Source organism: Clarias gariepinus, chromosome 2, assembly GCF_024256425.1.
Source record: "Clarias gariepinus isolate MV-2021 ecotype Netherlands chromosome 2, CGAR_prim_01v2, whole genome shotgun sequence".
Lineage (NCBI taxonomy): Eukaryota > Metazoa > Chordata > Actinopteri > Siluriformes > Clariidae > Clarias > Clarias gariepinus.
The window spans coordinates 8,069,893-8,091,861 of NC_071101.1; the positions used below are offsets into that span (position 1 = coordinate 8,069,893).

General features: G+C 36.2%; 1 protein-coding gene across 1 annotated transcript in view; it reads right to left on the bottom strand.

Moving 5' to 3' along the window:
* Window positions 1-21,969, bottom strand: part of col22a1 (collagen, type XXII, alpha 1) — a 65,054-nt gene that overhangs the window by 32,725 nt on the left and 10,360 nt on the right. The window contains exons 4-12 of the mRNA XM_053488612.1: window positions 13,168-13,248; window positions 8,041-8,152; window positions 6,388-6,511; window positions 5,634-5,909; window positions 5,465-5,545; window positions 3,986-4,105; window positions 3,693-3,737; window positions 3,502-3,564; window positions 1,369-1,407 (exon numbers count right to left, since the gene is read on the bottom strand). Of these exons, the coding sequence (XP_053344587.1) occupies window positions 1,369-1,407; window positions 3,502-3,564; window positions 3,693-3,737; window positions 3,986-4,105; window positions 5,465-5,545; window positions 5,634-5,909; window positions 6,388-6,511; window positions 8,041-8,152; window positions 13,168-13,248 (941 nt within the window). The remainder of the gene's footprint in view (window positions 1-1,368; window positions 1,408-3,501; window positions 3,565-3,692; window positions 3,738-3,985; window positions 4,106-5,464; window positions 5,546-5,633; window positions 5,910-6,387; window positions 6,512-8,040; window positions 8,153-13,167; window positions 13,249-21,969) is intronic.

Below are 21,969 nucleotides of genomic sequence, written 5' to 3' on the forward strand. Positions count from 1 at the left end.
AAGACAACAAAACTCACAAACAGACTGGACTCTGTATTAATGTATTAAATCTGAAAGACGGATGAAAAGGTTTAAACACACAGCGTTAAAGGAACTCTTCACCCTTGTTACAGTGCGAATGATGGCTGGTCTCACCGATCTCAGGCTCTGCTGGACGCTAGCGCTGGACGGGACTCGTTAGCCACATTAGCATTGACTCCAGGCTGGAGTGTTCCTTTACAGAATGTCTAGAGCACCTCAAACACACATGCGTTTGTGGCTTCATGCAGTTTAACCAGCAAACTCCTCAGAGGAACAACACACAGCCTCGTCAGTGCGCGCACACACACACACACACACACATACACACACAATATGTAGAATATCATAGAAAATCTGTGTATGTATTAAATATAATAGGAAAAAAAATCCCATTAGGACAGTGATGCTCAGGCCGACAAACTAAGGACGTTCAAGTCAAACAGGGACTCGGGATGAAATGAGGACGTGAAAAAAGAAAGCGATTGATGTTTACAGAAGAGTTCGAACACAGTACGGTGATGAGACTTACAGATCTAGTAAAACTTTTAAGTGGTGCAAAGGTTTTTTAAAAGACTGTGCATCCATTAATGACGATCCAAGACATTTGTTTGGTTTATTAAGGAAATCCTGGGAGGCCAGCGTTTCAGACGTGAAGCAGGCAGTCTGATCACGGATCCGGTGTAATGAGAAAACTTTCTACCTTGATGGTTTCCAAGCACTAGTGAAACACTGGAGTGAGTGCATATTCCATATTGTGTGTGTGTGAGGGTGGGAGGTCTCAGTAATGGGCTAATTCATCACTAACGTCTTGGCAAGAGAAAGGTTTAGTGCCGTTTCCTAAAGAGCTGTCTCTCCAGGAGCCGAAATAGCGTGGGACGGTTCTGGAGTAGTTTTTGGACAGATATTTTTGCTTCCACCCAGCTCTCCTCAGCAGTGTGTGTACGTGTGTGTGTGTGTGTGTGTGTGTGTGTGTGCGCGTGTGTGCTCATGCACCCTAACTGCCCTTATGGTCAGCAAACCCATAATTCCAACATCAAAAATATGCAGAACTTTCTATTTCCTCCACCCACACGGCACAGGAGCTCCAACAGCCCCTCCAGTGTGTGTGTGTGTATGAGTGTATGTGTGTGTGTGTGTGAGTGTGCGACATTTCTCACTCCTCTGTACAGAATCATGACAAAGTTATTAGAGAGAGTTTTTTTTTTTTTCAGTAGAAACATATCTAGACACACACACACACACACACACACACACACACACACACACACATAAGGACACGGTACATCAGCATGCCATGTCATGTTAATTCCACACTGAGGAGTTTGTCTGGTAAATCCATGATCTTACCTTCTCGCCTCTATCTCCTTTGATAGAGAGAGCCTTGCCCTGCAAATAATCCATCGACAGTGATCGATTATTCTCCAGGCAGAGAAAGAGAGAGAGAGAGAGAGAGAGAGAGAGAGAGAGAGAGAAGAGCAACACAGATAGAAAACAGAAAAGGCAGTATTTTTTTTCTTTGCTATAAAATCATCCCCTGAACTTTAAACATGTAATCATTAAATGCTTTTAAATTATATAAAGTTTAAGTAATTTTTACAATAAATTTACACAAACTCACATATAATAATTATTAGACAATTAATGACATTACCAGTGTTTATTATTATTATTATTATTATTATTATTATTACTACTACTACTACTACTACTACTACTACTAATAATAATAATAATAATAATATTTTTGGTCACAAATAAGTTATACTTTGAACTTATTATTAATGTATTTAAATATGTGATGTAACTTTATTTACTTTGTTTAATTTTAAAATCTTATTACATTTTTGTCACTATTATTATTAGTATTAGTAGTATTAAAAGTAGCAATAGTATTTATTTGGAATGTTTTATTTGTATATTTTTATATTGTTGATATTGTTGTTAATAATACTAATAAAACTAATTAATAATAATAAAATCACAAATTTCAATTATAAATTATAATGGTAATTGGGTAATTGGACATAACATTTATATAATATGCTTCAATAATGATACATTATTAGTATTAATATATATATATATATATATATATATATATATATATATATATATATATATATATATTTGATTCATACAAATTTACATTTTATACAAACTTAAATAATTCTTTTGATTGTGTAAAGCTGCTTTGCGGCAATGAAAATTGCTAAAAGCGCTATACAAATAAAATTGAATTAAATTTAAATTTTATATATATGAATATATATATATATATATATATATATATATATATATATATATATTCTTTTTTTTTTTTTCTTCAATCCAATCATAACCAGCATGGATTTATTTATTTATTTATTTATTTACTTGTTTGTTTTTAATTCTAAAATACAAAATTTTTATTTTAAAATTCTTTAGTTCTTAAATACAAATTTTCATTTTTATTTATTATTTTTTTTTTTTACTAAAACTTACAAAACAATATTGTATTTATTATTTTCCTTATAGATTATTATATACCTGAGTGCTCGTCTATAAATCCGAATTCAAATGAGGTGTTTAAGGAGACTCGGTAGAGTAATGAAAGCTAACCCGTGTGAAATGCCAGTCAGTACTGTTAAATTAAGCTGACCATTTGTTTTAGTTAACTTTAGTTTATGTAGTTTGTAGTTTAATCCTTGTTGTTTAGTACTACAGTAGCATCCCTTTTTCACTGATGAGGTGCTGGTGATGTTACAGAACCAATACATGATCTGGAACTTTAACTTCTTTAAGTTTGAAAAATTAAGAAGCACTTTGAAGGAGTGCCATTTTGTTACCATGGCAACAATTCCTCTCTTAAGTTTCTTATGGATCTTTGGTTTGGTTTTTTGTCTGTTCTTAAGGTGGTACTCATCTTTTAGGAGGGGTTTGAATTGGTTGCGTGATGTCTTTAGATAGAAAGAATAAACATAGTACGCTTTCAGAAGTACCATGTGTGAATAGTTAAGAGTGCGCCACCTGCAGGATTATAGAGCATCTGCAATGTTTCACCACTTAAATGTGAACTTTTATAAATTAAATATATATTTTATTATATTTTAGTTTTTTAACTCGCTAGTTATGAAGAACCCAAACGTTTCCATCTTGCTATATTGCTTATCAGTTTGCTAATTCATTGGAACACAATATCTTGAGCTCGTGATTTCCGGATGGTAGGGTGAGCACTGTATTACCGCATCAATCGGGTGTCATACAAATAACACCTCTGAGTGATTTGAAAGATATTATGGGGTGTCAGATATACAAAAAGGTTCAATTCACTGGTTCTGTGAACAGCACCAGCATCATGTAGGTGAAAGACAAGGGACAAACATGTGTGTGCAATAAATCACTAGTTAATTATACAAACTTTTCTAATATTTAATAAACCTAGTCTTTTCATGCTAACATAACTAAGATCACATAAATGAATAATAAATCACGTTTTCCTACAGGGTCTCCTTTCTGCCCTTTGATTCCTTGCGGTCCTGCCGTACCCTGAAGCCCCGGATCTCCCTGTGGATGTAGAGTTTAGAGCATAGAGTTGAAGATGAAGTGTCTGCGAGACAGCAAGCAGAGAATAAAACACACAAACTCCTTAAAAAAAATATCAGCTGAATTAATTAAACCAACTGCTTTATGACCTTTTCACCCTTAGGGCCTTGAGCACCGGGCAGACCTGTCTCACCCTGTAGATTTTGAAGAAAAAAAAAGAAGAAAGAGAGGGAGGGAGAGCACAGAGCGATAAAAGCAACAGATAAGAGAGAGCAGATGAGAAATTGCCTTCCAACCATACATCATGTGTGATATTTACATCATCAGAGAGTGTAATTATATCACAGTTGTATGCTTGGCATCATTTTCATCCTTTTGTATCTATTTGTGAGTTTATTTATGATCCGTTTGACCTTTGACCCCCTAGGCTTTAGGGTCTTACCCTCTCCCCTGCGGTGCAGGAGCAGTTAACGGTGTGTTCTCCACTTTTCTGCTCCCCACTCGTCGGACTCGGGGTCGGGATTAAAATAGGTGTGGGTTCAGTCACCACCTGCTTGGGGCACTGAGAGAGAGAGAGAGAGAGAGAGAGAGAGAGAGGGAGAGAGACGCACACACACATTTTATTAAATATATCTTGAATTCATATTGTGATCACATAAACAAAATGTGAAAAGTACATTTCACTGTGTTTGCACAGTTCAGTGAAATCGTTTGAAGTGTGTTATTTTCTGTAATGGATCTTAAAAAATGGAAATTTAAGGAAAAAAACTGTTCATTTAAAATATGATTGTTTAAAAGCTGAGCATTAAGAAACTTTTTTTTAGAAGCTGATCATTTATAATAATGATTGTTTAAAATTTAAATTAGCATTTAGCCGCTGATTGTTTATAACCCTGATTTTTTTAAAAGCTGGTTGTTTATGGAATTAATCATTTTAAAGCTGATTATTTAAAAGCTGATCATTTAGAATCTGTTTATTTAGTAGATGATACTTTAAAGATAAAATAATTTATGATACAGTTTTAAAGGAGATCATTTAAAAGATGGCAGTTTAGAGGCTGATCATTAAGAAGCTGATCATTTAATGAACTGATCATTAAGATACTGTTTGTTTCAAAGGTGATTACATAGACACTAACTCTTTAGAAGCTGGTCCTAAAAGCTGATAATTTTGGAGCTGATCATTTAGAGACTCATCATTTAAAAGCTGATCGTTTATGACACTGATTTATTTAAAGCTGGTCAGTTAGAAGCTCAACTTTTAGACGTAAATCATTTAGAAGCTGATTATTTATAAGCTGTTCATTTATGACGAGGATAATAAATGCATGTCTGATCAGAGTTGTGTCTCCTTGATTGATCATATTATTTTCCTTCAAAAGATTTTAAAAAGGTCCATGAGCTATAAAAATAGATCTCTCCTGGCTCAAGTCTCATGTGACTGATGTGTCCTAGACTTGTCTAGTTGTAATAAAGTGAAGTTTGGTGTTCCACAAGGTTCTGTTTTAGGCTCAGTGTTATTTTCTCTCCTTATGCTTTCCCTGGGTAGAATAATTTGTTGGCGTGGTTTTAGTTTCCACTGTTACATTTACATTTAAGGCATTTGTCAGAAACCCTCCAGAACAACTTACATTTTTAGCTCATTATATATCTGAACACCTTGCGGTCAGAAGTCCAACACCTTACCCACTGAGTTACCTTCGTTCTAATTAATTTCTGACAAGACAGAAGTACTGGTACTAGGACCATGAAGCTAGAAGTAAGCTTTCTGATCACACATTAACTCTAGATGGTGTTTTTGTTCCATGATGTCCAACAGTAAAGGAGCTCTGAGTAAGTATTGATTCCAATCTGTCATTTGAAGCTCATGTAAATAATAATAATAGAATAACATTCTTTATCTCCATTCATTGGTACTCACAGGGCCTGCAGGCAGGTCACAGCATGTCTCCTGCTCTACCTGCTTGGAGTCGCAGTAGATCACCATCCTCTGCAGGTCAAACTGGGAAGAATAATTGAGGACTTCAATCATAATTCCGATTTTGTAAGGAGTGATTATTCAATTCAGACAATATTTCTCTGGAACTCACATCGATGGGGACGCTGTCGTAGAGCCTCTTGCCGATGACGGTTTTTCCCTGGATGTCGATGTCCTCTCGGTCCTCAATCGGTATTGTCTGGATGTGCACACAGTCCAAATAGAGCGAGACGGATCTGGATTGGACACTCAGGCCGATCTTGTGCCAGTTTCTGTCGAATAGGTTATCCACATCCGGGCTGCGGAACACAGCGCGGACTGCGTCTTTGGTCAGACCCACAGCGTTGTACTCCACTGCTTTGTTCTCTCCATCCAGACGAATTGATACCTGCCGGGAAGATAAAGACTGGATGACATCACTTCCAATACAAGAAGTGTGGGATAAAACGTGTGAAGTAAATCTCAGATACAAACACTCAAAAAATAAACCCTAATGAACTAAAGAATACCTGGTCCTGACACAAATTGGCCAAGAGAAGCTGTTTCTGCACCTTCAGAGCTTGATTTTTTTAAAAGTGTGTTGATCATTTTAAATGCTTTAGGAGCTGATAATGTACAAAGCTGTCCGTTTACAAGACTGCTTGTTTTATATTCTGATTAATCAGAAAATGTTGCTTTAAAAGGTAAATGTTAAAGCTGGTCATTTGAAAAACTGATTATTTAAAAATTGATTATTCAAGTGATAAATGATTGCTTTATCTAATATCTAAGAGGATGACCTTTCATAAAGTCGATCATTTTAAAAGCTCTTGTTGGAAATGTGGTCCACCATGTCCCTTTCTTCCTCGGCAGTCTGCTTTACTGACCTGAGGGATACCGTATTTGTCATAGACCTGCCACAGGTACCAGTCCTCCCTCCTAGATGTCTTTCTGAATTTGAACGTGGTGACGAAGGCGTATTCATCAGGAAGGCCTTGTTGAAACACGTTTCTGTAACAGACAGGAGGAGATGGTCATCCTGAAATTTTGTGAAAACTTGTTTTGTAGAACCAGTTCTCAAATATCATCAATAATCAACAGACAATTATAAAAAGTATCCTTTAAGAAGCTGATCATTTTTAACCCTGGACATCTAAGAAGCTGATCATTTATAAAGCTGATCATTTTAAGAAGTTGGTCAATTATAAAGCTGGTCATTCAAGAAGCTGATCATTTTTTAAGCTTGTCATTTTCAAAGCTGGACATTTAGGAAGCTGATCATTTAAGAAGCTGAACGCTTAAGAAGCTGATCATTTATAAAGCTGATCATTTAAAAAACTGTTCAATCAAGAAGCTGATCATTTTTAAAACTTATAATTTTTAAAGCTGGACATTTAGGAAGCTGATCAATTATAAAGCTGATATTTTAAGAAAATTATTATTTAAGAAGCTGATCATTTAAGAAACTGATCATTTAAGAATCACTTAGACTACAGATCAATTAGGAACCTAATTAGTTAAAAATATGATTATTTATAAATCTAACAAAATCGTTTATCATTTATATAGAAAACAATTGATAAAGCCGATAATTAATGAAGCTGATTTAGGAAGAAAATCATTTAAAAAAGTTGATCCCATAAGAAACTGATCATTTAGAAAGACATCTAGGAAGATGATAATTTAATGAGCTGATCTTTTGGGAAGCTGATAATTAATGAAGCACATCATCTACTGTATAAAGCTCATCATGTAAGAGACAGATTAATTAATTAATTAATTATTAAGGAAATAATTTAGGAAGCTGATTCTTTAATTAAAATAAGTTTTACCGCTGCTCATATAGAACATGATTATTTTAGAAAGATGGCCATTGAAGCTGATCAGTGTAGAAGCTGACTGATTTAAAGTTTAATTCTTTTTAAAGAGGATTATTTAAATACTGTACATGGTTATCATTTACCAATCTGATAACTTTCAGTCTATAGATATAAAGCAGGCCGATCATGGCTATGGTGTACTGAGAAAAAAACGTTCTACCTTAATGGTATCCAAGCACTAGTGAAACACTGCACTAGTGTAGCGGAAGATTATATAGAGAAATAAAGGGCGTTTTTATGCTCATAACTGTGCACAAACAAAAGTATCTGTTTGACTTGAACACCATTTTTAAAAAGCTGACTATTTAGTTACACTTAATTGGTAGGTATTATGCGATAAGATGTGTATAAATGCCTAGGAAGGTGTTCTTACAAAGCATCAAAAATATTCTAATAAAATGTGGTATTCCACAAGTATATCAAGTCCAATCATTCACTAATTTAAACTGTAATCTCATTTTATTTATATTCATATAAAATGAATTTATTTTTGACCTCTCATTAAGTACTTATGATATATATACTAAAGCAATATCTAATTAATTAATTACTCAATTGCATTTTTATCCCTAAAAGTGAAGTGTAACATGACTAACTCTTTAAAGTGTGTTACAGCGGTGTCTCATGTTGTGTGTTTGGATTAACAGTGTGGTCACTCACTCAGTGTGCTGAACAATCGGCATGGTCCCCAGTCTCACATAGGAGCTCTGTCCAGGCTCAGACTTCTCTCCCAGAACATCTCTCACATTAAAGTACTCCATCAGGTCGAAGCCTGGACTCAACAGGAGAGAATCATAATCACATTGCATTAACATTGCTTTGTGCTTCAAAAACATCAAACAAACAAAAAAAATACTCTTCGATTGTTCCATTATACAGTATGGCCACTAGGGGGAAAGAATGAATAAAAACATACAGAAGGCTTAATAATATTATATCGAATTATTAGAGATGCAGGCTGTTGTTTTCAGGATTATGTGCGTAGAATTATTTTTAATAGCTGTGAATGAGTTTTATACGTCAATCGTTTAATCTGAATAGATTTTCATGCATTAATTATTCCAAGTAATTTTTTGTTTTTACACACACACACACACGCACACACGCACTCATGAGGTCTCGTACTGGTTAATTAAAGGGAGAACCAGTATGTTGAAGGGGCAGGACGAACTGGAAATACTGAGTCGTCAGAGGTTTGTGTGTTTCCTCAGTGAGGAACATTAACGACGCACGGGGTCACACGCTCGGCCCAGGGTTAACGCCCTGCTGCCATGGAAATGCGCGTGTTATGCACAGGAGCGTCGTCTTTCTGCCACTGTTATGTGGTGGTTGGCCGAAACGAACCTCAGCATGAACCTCTCTCTCTCCCTCTCTCACGCACACACACACACACACACACAGTATTCCACTGGAACACCAATGACAGACTCGCGACATCAGGCCCAGTCAATGCTTGCTGAGTCGACAATAAGTGGTGCTATAACACTGACGATACAGCGCTACAGTAGTTCTGTTACTTACTGTTAAAAAGATCTTTCAAGCTATCGCCGCGGTTGCTAACTAGCCAAGTTCATTCACTCACTACAGGCAATTTGGGATTGGCAGTTAGCCTAACCAGCATATCTTTGGGAGGAAACCAGAGTACCCGGAGGAAACCCACCCAGCACGGGGAGAACATGCAAACTCCATGCACACAGAGAGGGGAATCGAACCCGGAACCTGAAGGTGCAAAGCGACAGTGCTAACCACTACACCGACGTGCCGCCGCCTACAATGTACAGTATGTTTTAAATGTACAATGTAGAAAAATGTAGAAAAAATTCTACAATAATAATTATATAAAAAAATTTATTGCCTGGCAACTTTTTAAACGATCATAAAAGGGGCCCAGTTGTTTGTTGTTACCTACAGTATCTTATGTAATAAAATCTCACTTATCTTACTATGAAAAGTTATATAACAGCTTAGTTCTGACCGAGGTGCCACGGTGGTGTAGTGGTTAGCACTGTCGCCTTACATGGAGTTTGCATGTTCTCCCCGTGCTGGGTGGGTTTTCTCCGGGTACTCCGGTTTCCTCCCACAGTCCAAAGATATGTAGATTAGGCTAATTGACGTACCCAAATTGCCCGTAGTGTGTGTATGTGTGTGTGCCCTGCGATAGACTGGCACCCTGTCCAGGGTGTACCCCGCCTCGTGCCCTAAGCCTCCTGGGATAGGCTCCAGGTCCCCGCGACCCTGAATACAGGATAGAAGATAAGTGAGTGTGTGTAGAAAAAGCTCAAGAACAGGTGGCCACACACTCCAACCCGGATCCTGTTCTCTATCAGTGACTGAAGCCGGACAGTAGCGTGTCACAGTGATCCACTCCCACACTGACATTCCTCCAGACAGAAACATCACACTGCTCTCGTGCGTTCCTAAGATGTGTATAATTAATGCACACAGATGCAGAAATCGGACTCTCGACCCTGGAGGTGCGAGGCCACAGTGCTAACTGCTAAGCCATCCCTTCCAACACTATAATCAAAATATTTAGAAAATACATGTAAATGAAGGTGAAATAAATGAAGATTAAACCTTATTTAATCTTAACACATTTTGATCAGCTACCGGACACACAGTACGCGCAACCAGAAATACCTGCGACCAGCTCGGTCGCTCATATGCCGAAAATGCTTTGTATGGCGAGGCAAATTTCTTGCAAAATTGTCGTTCTTAAGGCAAACATTTGCATGGTGTGGAGTACATTTGCCGAGGTAGCGGTGAATTTATTTATTTATTTTCTATAGCGCTTATCTGGGGTCACGCGGGCCTGGAACCTGCCCAATGTGACTTCAGGTGGGGGAGACAACTAATTACAGCACTACAACTAATGGTATTGTTATAGTCCTGATATATCATTATCATAATCATATTATGCAGCCCACACACTAGTAATAATAATAAAACAATAATAATAAAACAATAATAATAACAATAATAATAATAATAATAATAATAATAATAATAAAACAATAATACTAATAATACTAATAATACTACTAATAATAAAATGAATTAATAATAATGATAACAAAATGAATAATTAATAATTATAATAATAATAACAAAAATAAATACATAATAATAATAATAATAACAATAACAACAAAAATAAATAAATAAATTTATAATAATAATGATAATAATAATAATAATAATAATAATAATAATAATAATAATAATAATAAATAAATAAATAAATAATAATAATGGAATTTACTAAAGCTTGTGAATCTATGAATGGAAGGATACCTAATAAGGTACATTAAACTATGATCAACTTAGTAAAACATTCTAGATTTATTTTTTCCTACAACCATAAAAATAATGCACTTTATATTAAGTAATATTTTTAGTTTTATATTAAAGCACTCAGGTTTAAATATTCACCTGAAACACAGACTAGTCCAAGTTCCTACAGCTATATTCTCTCTCTCTAGACTACTCCTGTAAATTTCATGTATATGTGTGTGTGTGTGTGTGTGTGTGTGTCAGTTTTCCCCCTGTAGCTTCACCAAGAGCCTGTAATTAGAAAGGCAAAGCCAAGTGTATAATCATTCCTCTAGCGGAGAGCTATTTTGGACTCTTTCTCTTTCTGTGTGTGTGTGTGTGTGTGTGTGTGTGTGTGTAGAGTGCAGCTGTCTGAGAAACGAAGCGAGGACCTTAATGACACGCTCCTCTGATCCACATCTGTTCATATCAGACCACATGGTCACATCTGCTTGCATACGGTCTCTCTCACACACACACACACACACACACACACACACACACACACACACACACACACACACACACACACACACACACACACACACACAGATGTAGATTAGCAGAATGTTTTAGTTTGTGCTCTGCAACACATTATATTATATTATATTATATTATATTATATTATATTATATTATATTATATTATATTATGAGTAAAACACTTTGTGTTGTGAAATTATAGGAAAATAATCCATTGATGTCTGAGTAACTGTTCGATCATGAGCATGTCAGTGTTTTACTGTTTCCTGTGTGATAGTGTTTGATTGTCTATGATGGTGTGTGATGGTTTTTGATGGTGTGTGCTGTTGTGAGATGATCTGTGATAAAGTGTATGATGATCTGTGATTATTTGTGATGTTGTGTAATGGTATGTGATGGTGTGAGATAGTGTGTGATGTTGTGTAATGGTATTTGATGGTGTGAGATAGTGTGAGATGGTCTGTGATGGTGTGAGATGGTGTGTGATGTTGTGTGATGGTGTGAGATGGTGTGAGATGGTGTGAGATGGTCTGTGATGATCTGCGAGATGGTGTGAGATGGTGTGTGATGATCTGTGATGGTCTGTGATGATTTGTGATGGTCTGTGATGGTGTGAGATGGTCTGTGATGTTGTAAATGTAATGTAAATGTAAATGTGATGGTGAGATAGTGTGTAATGTTGAGTGATGGTGTGAGATGGTCTGTAATGGTATGAGATGGTGCGTGATGATCTGTGAGATGGTGTGAGATGGTGTGTGATGTTGAGTGATGGTGTGAGATGGTCTGTGATGGTGTGAGATGGTCTGTGATGGTGTGATGTTGAGTGATGGTGTGTAATGATTTGCGATGATCTGTGATGGTGTGAGATGGTGTGTGATGATCTGTGAGATGGTGTGAGATGGTCGGTTATGGTGTGAGATGGTGTGTGATGATCTGTGATCTATGAATCTAATACACACTGCATTAGACAACAATTGGCTCTGGCTATGGCCTTATCGTTTCTACAGTAACAGATCCTCCTACTAAACATTGATAAAAGAAGCCTCCAGTACGAGACGAAGACTTTGCAACCTTCTACACAGCATTGCTATCTTATCAGCCTTTATAACGTTTTTTTTTTTTTTTTTTTTTTTAACAGGTTTTATAACTTTTTACAGTCTTTATAAAATATTGGAAACTTTTATAAGTTTTTTTTTTTTTTTTTTACAGTCCAGAAATTTTCCCACTGTTGTCTATCTCAATGTATATCTTATCTTTATAACTTGTTTACTTTTTCATAACTTTTTAGAGTTGTTATTATTACGATTTTCAGAAGTTTTTATAGCCTTCATCAATTTTTATAGCTTTCGTAACCTTTTATTGTTTTTTTTTTACAACCTTTTTAAAAATCCTTGCAACCATTATAGCCTTCTATAGAACCTTCATGACATTTCATAAAACTTTATAACTTTTTTACAACCTTCATAACTTATTTGCACAACTTTAGACTCTCTGAAACACGTTGGATCACTGGTCAAGTCCAAACTGATATATATTATATATATATATATATATATATATATATATATATATTATATATACACACACACAAACATCGGTTTGGACTATATATATAGTATTTATATTTACAGAAGGTTAATTTTTTTTTGTTCTACTTTAATCAAATTGTAATAAAGCTACTTGTTGTATTATGAGTGCAGAGGCTCATGTCCATGTCCTCTTATTTCTCTCTTTGTCTGTTTCTCAGCAGGTCTGGTTTTTAGCTCAGCTCTTATGAAAGTGAGTGGGAGGCTCACACAGGAACTCTGATTCCCCGAAAGACTCAAAGCAAACATCCTGGCATGAGGACTGCTGCATTAAAAAGATATAGGCGTTTTGAATATATACATATATATAACGCCCACTTAAACACATCAGTAATGTAAAAATGGTATTTCCATTAAAGCTGCTCTTTTTTACCACGGTGCTTTAGAGGTCGCGTGCAGTGAGTCACCTGGTACTTCCTGCAGTCGAGCGCTGGTGCTGTTCGGCTTGAAGCGTTCCGCTTGCACCTTCATGTTTGGGCACAGCACATCTGTATGGGGGAAGAGACATAAACTGTTAGGGTGTGGTCATAAATCTGTTCAGGACGTTTCCCCACAATGCTTGTTGCTGTTATTAAGTGAACCTGAAAGTTTAGATTAAAGATGATGATGATCCTGCAGTTCAGAGTTTATACTACAGCGGCTCTGACACTAGTTGAGGCTGCATAGGACAAGGTTACAGTATATTAATTTCCATGTTCTTACTGTATGTGGCTCCGTTTCCATGCTGTTTACAGCTGCTATGATGTAACTGGTGATGGAGCTAACTTGTATTACAGATGTTTCACGTACATAAAAAAATAACTACCATATAAATTATAGTAGATAAAAGGCATATCATTCAGTAATGTATCAATGTAATATCAAAATGTAATTATTATCAAATTGCTATCAGCGTGCTACCTAAGGAACATCACACTCATCACTGTGCTGTTAATTCAAGATTTAAGATTTAAATGACTTTATCAAATCTTGAATGTGTATTGAATATCAGCACAGCTATAATGTGGTAAAATACTGAACACCCTACAGCCATGCTGATATTCAGTACAACAGCACTACCACGGATATTGCTTTTATACAACAGTTCCCCATACATCACTAATTATCAACAGATTATGATTTGTTTGTTTATTTAATCAGTCATTTTGCTCCGCCCACACATATTCTGCCGTGCCGGGCGGAGCTAGTGACCAACGGTTAGTGGAACTACATTAATGCAGGAGGGGCCGAAGTAGGTACCATGTAGCCAAAACGGGAGGAGAATAAACCATGGAGGTGTTGGACAGTCCTGAAAAGCGTACGAGATTTACCCTATATTTCCACTTATTCCACTTTAGTATATCAGCTCCGTAAACATCTGGATTTCGGGGTTAAATCCCAAATAGCATTAAATGTAAAACTAGTGTCCTATGTACTGTACAGTGTAATTTAGAATCCCTTGTTCTACACACCAGGTAGTGCCTTTGATCAGGGGTTAGAGAGGAATCTGGAATTTGGGATGTGGATCCCTGTGTTTAAAGCTAGTTATCTTTGTAGCCGTAAATAAATAAAAAAAAACACAGAAAGATCAGAAGCTATTTATGGTGACTTAAAAGCCATGATTAATGAGACATCGTGTTGTTTAAGATGACATAGCGTCATCAGATGTGTGTTCTTGCTGAAAGTGCTTCGGTGACTGATTGTGAATGTGAGTTTTGGCAGGCGGCTGATGAGCTAATTAACGAACCTTTTATTTTACTAACAAGTAAGACCAGAAGGTCAGCTGTTTGTTTGTTTCTTTAATTTTTAAGTTTATCGAGGCCAGTGGTGAAAATGAAGATATATTTGAATAAATAAATAAATAAATAAATAAACATGGTAGGAAAATGCAAATAATTGGTATGTAAAGCTAATTAAACCATATACAGTATGGCAGAGTTGAGTTTTGAGAGATTAGCTAATGTGTACAAAAGTAAAATTATATATATATTGTTGGTCTTTCTACGATTTCATGCTCAAATTTTCAAGAGTTTAAATCATTAAACTAAATCATGATTTCATTGGTCTCAGAGCTGGGATCTGTGATCACATCTGTGGTTCTTTAAACTGGATTAAAACGGGGTGGGATTTTCAGACATTGTTAGTTATTTAAACTTAAAAAAAAAGTTCATATTCTACAGATTTCCACATTTCCAGGAATCTCCTCCCCTGCTAAAAGAAGATGTTCCTCTGCTGGGTGATGAGCTCGGTCCCGAGCGTGAGGAAAGGGTGGCGTAATTTACAATCGCAGGTTGCGTTTTCCAGCTCTGACCTCACGCCAACGCCCGAGCGGTGACAGCGCTGAGGCAGATTTCAAACATATAAAGGAGTTAAGTGATGGCTGCGCTGACAGGACGCGAAGGCGACACCGGAACGCTCGGTTTACTTTGGCACACCCAGAGAGAATCTGCTATTTCTGGAGGAAAACCTCCCTCTAATGCTAAGGGAAGATGGTAATAATGGGATGTGTGTGGAAGCTGGTCCTGTTCAGGAGTCTGGAGTGACCTAGTTCTGACGTTTCATATAGTTTCACTTCATCTGACATGTTAGCAAGTTCATTATAGGCAAACTAGCCAAGAAGTATTGTGGCTAAAAAATGAAAACAATAAGACAAATATGGATAAAAAAAAAAAAAAAAACATCGTATTAAATGAATGAAAAAAAAAAAAAATGATCTGTAATGACCAAAGAAAAAAGGCTAAAGCTAATGCAATTATTTGCAAAATGTACTTTATACAACTTCAAACACATTCTGTAGGTTTACAGTAGCTTCAGGCAGCTATGATATCAACTGTGGGTCTTAATGAACATGACAAAACAACATTTGTACGTCTATATAAATAAAAGAAAGGTTTTGTCTGTTTGTTGGTCAGAACTCGCTCTTTCAATGGTATCTTTACGTTTTATTGGAGCACCAGTCTCAGAAAAAGTTCTGTCTGTATGTCTGTTTGGCATTAGTTTGTTACTGTATTTCACTGAAGGTAAACCATTGCATGACATTTAAATGTTCAGGTGAAGTTATGAGCAGTTTTTGCTAGATTTCTTCTAGTGCTTTTTTTGGCGAATATAGCCCATTGACCCTTGAGGTGGGCGTGGCTATATGTATAACTCATCAGAAGAGACCGAAACGACGGTAATGCACCTACATGGAAAATCCTCAATACAAGCAGACAACGGAACGACTCATCAGGCCTCACGTAAAAAAAAAATAATAATAAATAAATTGAACATACACTATGGAAACTGAACCTTTAAATGAAACTAAAATGTTAAAGACAAACATTTACATTTAGGCATTTGGCAGTCGCTCTGGATAAGTGATTTGACGTTTCCGTCATTGGATAAATACTTACTTTGGGTTACTAACTAAGTTCCATCAATTAAACACAGTTTAAAAAAAAAAAACAGTTTGAAAGTGAAATTTCAAAAATGAACACGTCTCAACTGATTGCCTTCATTTGATGTTCCTTGTTTAAAAATTACACGTTTTTTCCATCATGTGAAAGTGCATTTTAGCATGTTACAGCACTCGTGCAAGCAAATCTTATAATATATAATTAATTAATCCTAGTTGTGTAAATAAAAAAAAAAACTGTTGTAAAAGTAATTATGGGTAAAAAATCATGAATTGTGAAATATTGTGGAAAAAAAAGTGTTGTTTTCACAAAAATGTGAATTTTTTTATGAATAATTATAAAAGACAAAATTGCATGAAATAAAATCACCTTATGATAATGAATTAATCATGCATATAAAGGTTTGCCAAATAAATAAATAAATAAATAAATATGAGCTTGATTATGTATAACAAAGTAAATGTTCTCTGGACGCCACAACAAAGTAAAAATGATATGTTAAAGAAGTTGTGGAAAGAAAATATGTTGGAAAAAAAGGTCAAAAATAAATGAAGAAAATGAAAAAGTTAAATGATGTAACTAAAAGTAATAATTAATTGTTTAAACTGTTTGCAATTGAAATATATAAGAGATTGATAGGAGTTTTTTCAAGGGCCTGGAGAGAAATCTGTTTACATAAAAAAAAATTCAAAGCAAATGAATGGAGTCTGGACTGCATACTGTACATTTCCAAGCATATCAATTAAATTAAATAATTCCAAATAAAAAAAAACACTCAGGATATTGAGCTAGTGTTAGTGTTGGACTTCACCCAGTCCCTGAGGAAGGATGCTAATGTGTAGCATTATTAGCATAAAGTTGAGGTAAACCAGGCTAATTTCACTCGCATATTCATAGTCGCTATTCGCAGGTCAGCGGTGGAGGAATTGGTGTGTTTTTGTGAGTGTTAATTTGAGGTCGAGCTCAGGTCAAGTCACGCCTGAGTGTGTATTAATGCTTTAAAATTAGCAAGAGGAAAAATTCGCTCGCTGGCGTTCTCTTATTGAATTTCTGTTCTCTCTTTCTCTCTCTCTCTCTCTCTCACACACACACACACACACACACACACTGTTGGCATGAACACTGCAGACGCCCAAAGCACCGCGCCCGATTGAGTGCCTGACAATCATGTACAATCAGACCCTGTAATTTTCTTTAATCGCGCCTATAAAAAGCGCTTTGTCGACTTTAAGAGGCTTTAACTCGGCAATGAGTTCCCTCCTTTTACAGACGCTGGTTTACTCGTGAAGCCTGGGGAACTCCGGATAACCCTTCAGTGCACTGTGCTTTAATATAACTAACCTTAATAAATGATTATAGCCTGTGATTATAGGGTTTGCCTCTGTGTGTGTGTGTGTGTGAGTGTGTGAGTGTTTAGGTTTCGGTGAATTGATGCTAATTTCCCACTTTCTCATCCACAGATTTTTATTTTTTTAATAATTTAAGTTTAAGTTTTCAATTTAAGGTGTTTGAGATAAAGAAAGGTCTTCTTGGCTACTGGGTCTCTTTAAACAGATCGGCTTATTGAAGCCAGATTTACAACAAAGTCACGCATTCATTGGACGAGAGTCCAATCTTTGTGCGCGTATAATTGTGCTGACTGAGTGCCCAAAGACAAAGTATTATGAGTGTAAGTCTAATCTCAGAGAAATCACTGTTGCAATGATCGTCTGTGATTAGCCAACAGGTAGCCAGCAGACTCATGGGACAGCTACAGAGACGCTAGCGCACTAACAACAGTGAAACTCAAATTAAGATCTACAATTTAATCTTCAGATTTACATTTGTGCTTGTTTTCTGAACAAGATCAGGCTGATTGATCACATGATCAGAGCGTAGACGCTTTCCTGAAGGTCTTATGTTCAAGGATCTTTATAACATAATATAAGATGTATACTGTATCTATACATACTGTACAATAAAACTGTAAAGGTTGTGTGTCTAGACGTTGAAGACATTTGTGAAAAAAATTATTTTGAGGCATGTAAGATGAGTAATAAAACACATCAAGATGGTTTTTGGATTTTCTGTTTGTTTGTGCACACATCATGTAAAAACTCCTGAACTAATTTTAATGGGGTTTTCAAAGGTACATTTGGCCGAGCTTGAGATAACATGTAGGGTTTGTTTCATCACAACTGGCGAATTGGAAGAGAAGATATGCTAATTTGAAATTTAAATAGAAAACGCCCTTATATCATTAAAAAATATACCTTGAAAAAATCCTTTGTTCATCTCAAAGTTCAACAGATGGCGCTATACATTTTTTAATACACGACTAAGAGTGTGCCAATCAAATCTACTCAATAACCGCGATCTCATGCCTTTATTCCGCACACTTAACAGTAACAAATAAAAATTTTAATTCATTCCAAAATTCAACAGTTGGCGCTGTACATTTTTTAAAATGCACTTATGAGTGTGCAATTAAATTCCACGCAGACTAAGTTGTGAGCACAGTTAGTAATATAATATAATATAATATAATATAATATAATATAATATAATATAATATAAAGTGCTGTTGATGCTAAGAATGCTTTGTTGATTTGGAAAAGCTCTTACTTTCATTTTTTAACATAGCTCTGATTTCTTATGTCCTTTTTATATTATGCAACTTCACCAAGTGTTTAAGTGAACCCTGATCACACTCATTCATGATGTCTAAGTTGAACCTTAACCCAGTTCCAGTAGTTTCTCCAATAATTTTCCATTAGTTGTTTTCTTTGCTTGATGCAGGTCTATAAGTTGGCCTTAACTGTTTTTTGTGTTGCTTGTTAGTCCTGATGTTTTCAACTTGTCTTAAAACCATGATCCAACTAAGAAGCAGCTCTAAAACTGTTCTTGTGCAGATTCAATTAAATGATAGCCCTTGCTGGGGGTCATTGAGATCAACAGTAGATATCTATATACTGGCCTCTGGTTATTCAATTCAATTCAACTTTATTTATATGGCACTTTTAACAGCGGTCATTGTCTCAAAGCAGCTTCACAAAAATGAAAAGAAAATTTATGGAAGTGTGTATGTGTGAGAAAAATGTGTCTAGATAATAATGAAATGTCGCTGATGAGCAAGCCAAGGGTGATGGCGACGGTGGCAAGGAAAAACTCACTGAGATGGCAATAGGAAGAAACCTTGCGAGGAACCAGAATCAACAGGGAACCCATCCTCATTTGGGTGATAATGAATAGAAATTATATATATAACATCATGTGTGTTATGGTCATGACATAAACCATTGCATGGCGCTGAACCATGGCAGCTCTCTAAATGGCTCCTTATGTCATCCGGTGGTAACTTTTACATCCATGCATCAAGCCAAATGATAAAGCAGTAAAAAGCCCGAATGCTACCGAAACAAGTTATTTACTGTCTCAGTGGTCTGCTCACTGTAATTTAATGTAAAAGTTTGTCTCAAAATTGCTAGGCAGGACACGGTGCAGGGCAGGAGTATACATAGGGGCCATGAATAGCTTCGCATAAGATTGATTCAGTGCTGAATACAAATAAAAGTACGACGAAAGCGAGGCAGAACCAGAGAGACGGCATCGATTTGTATTCAATAACAGCAGCTCTGGCGTGGCTTGTTTTGATTCTTTATGGCTTCTAAAGTAACAGCTCATTCACAGTGGCATAAACAGATTAAAACCTTTTTCGTTTAATTATGAGAAGAAACATATAAAGAAATATGAAGAAAGATTTGTAAGCTGAAGAAAAAGCGTCACTTTTGGAGGAGATAGAGGGAAAGCTATAGCTTTATGTTCTAACACGGAGGGATTTATACTGTATGATAAGCTGTGTTTCACTTTGATTTCTTTTGTTGTCTTGTTAACTTTAAAAAAAGAGAAATAAGTCGTATGACCAAAAGCTTTCAGAACATTAGTGCGAACAGGAACTAATTTGTTTTATCTACAACTATAAAAGGATCACGACATGTTGCTTATTAATGAACACAAAAAAATTTAATCAGTTGCAAAGTGTTACTGTTACTTAAAATAAATAGTAGAATATAAGAGATTAAGAATGAAAAACATTAACATTAAACAACCTTGGATAATGAACCCTTGGGACATGGACTCTGCAGGACCTCTGGGGGTGGCTTGTGCATTGGTGGTGGATCCTTTGCCCTCTGTGGGTTCTGGGGCGGAGCCTACATGGATCGGATCTGTTTCTCCAGTACGTTGTAGGAGTTTGAAGGCTGGTGTTTGGTGGCCTTGGGCTGTTTAGCTGCTGGGCCCTGTTCATGGTGGGCTGTGGTGCACTGGCTGGTGTTGGCTTTTTTGGGGCAGTTTGTGTTGCGTTTTGTTTTCTGTGAAATCATACCAGGCTGGATAGCTTTTGGTCCACAAAGGTATAAATGAGCCATGGTTTCCAATGATCTTGCCAACACTTTAAGGGTATATAATTGATCATCAGCGTCATTCAGTTCACCTACTTGCGTGTTTTTTATTATGGCATGACAAAGCCGATTTTTATCTTGATTATTCTAACAGGATGGGATATATAAAAGTAATGCAAAATTGAGCATAACTGACATACAAGGTACTCCTCAACATCATCTCCATCGCACTTTGCATTGCACATTGCATTGGGTTGGACAGAGGTGGAAATGCGTGGCTTATGATGCAGACTGTGTTGAGTAGTACCTTTTTACAAAGGACGAGTCTTTCTAGCAATTATTAGATCAGTGTGTGTCTGTGATATAAGAAGCATATCCTCTCAAGAGTGTATGTGTATGTCACAGCAGGACAGCAGTGAGGATGTTCACAGAGTAAAGAACTAATCTAAACTTTCCCCTGGTGCTTGTCAGACTAACAGCTGGCTAATTAAAAGCAGATTTAGGATGCCCGAACCCTCTCGCACAGCTTGTCGATGTTGGATTTCGCAGCGTATTGGGTATGATTAGAGACTAGCTGCTTTGTGGCTAAGGGTGGACCGCTACTCACAATCAAAGCCCCAGCAGGAACGTGTGATAAAATGGTTTTGTTCTGAAAGCGCAGTTGCTTAAGGCTTAGATGATTTTTACTACTTAAATGCTTTACGATACAGCATTTCTTATTTCGCAATCTGTTTAATCTTTTGGTGTAATTCAATGCAAATGAATGCACTAAGGAAACAATTAGATACAAGAAAACCATACATAATGCGTGTACGCTGAAAGCTGTAGCTGTATATACAAAATCTGCATAACTAAATGTAAGGTTTAGGATCTTATTCCTTTAAGCTCAGTGTTTTTGAGTGGAACCTCATCTACATTAGTTCTAACAACAGTATTTATACATTAAAGTATAACTAATTACACAGCAGAACTCATAACTTGCAGTTCATGAAAGTAAAAGCTGCAGATTAAAAGGTGCAAACATGCCACAGTGAAGCCCAGTTTCACTGGGAACATTAGAACTGTAATTTCCAGTGCAAAAAATAACCCGGTTCAAGAGCGTGCCATGCTTTCTCTCCACAGGTATTCTTAGATGTAAATGCACACTGGCTGGTGAAACTGGTTATCTTCGAGCTGGACAGCACGCATAATTGGAGGCGTTGAGGGACAATGCTAAATTCCCAAAATGATAGTGAGTCTGAGACATACTCAGCACTCTGAGTCATGTTTGGTGAGTGCTGGACTCAGCATAAAAGTTTTAAATATATCTGGAACTTTTGATTTTCTTTCTACTTCCAGTAGTTATTCTGAATTCAGAAAGTCATGGCAGAGAGTAACCTATTTTTTTTTTTCTGAAAATGAAAAGTTGTGTTAATTATGGTTAAACAATATGGCTTTGATTTAGTTCATTAATTTT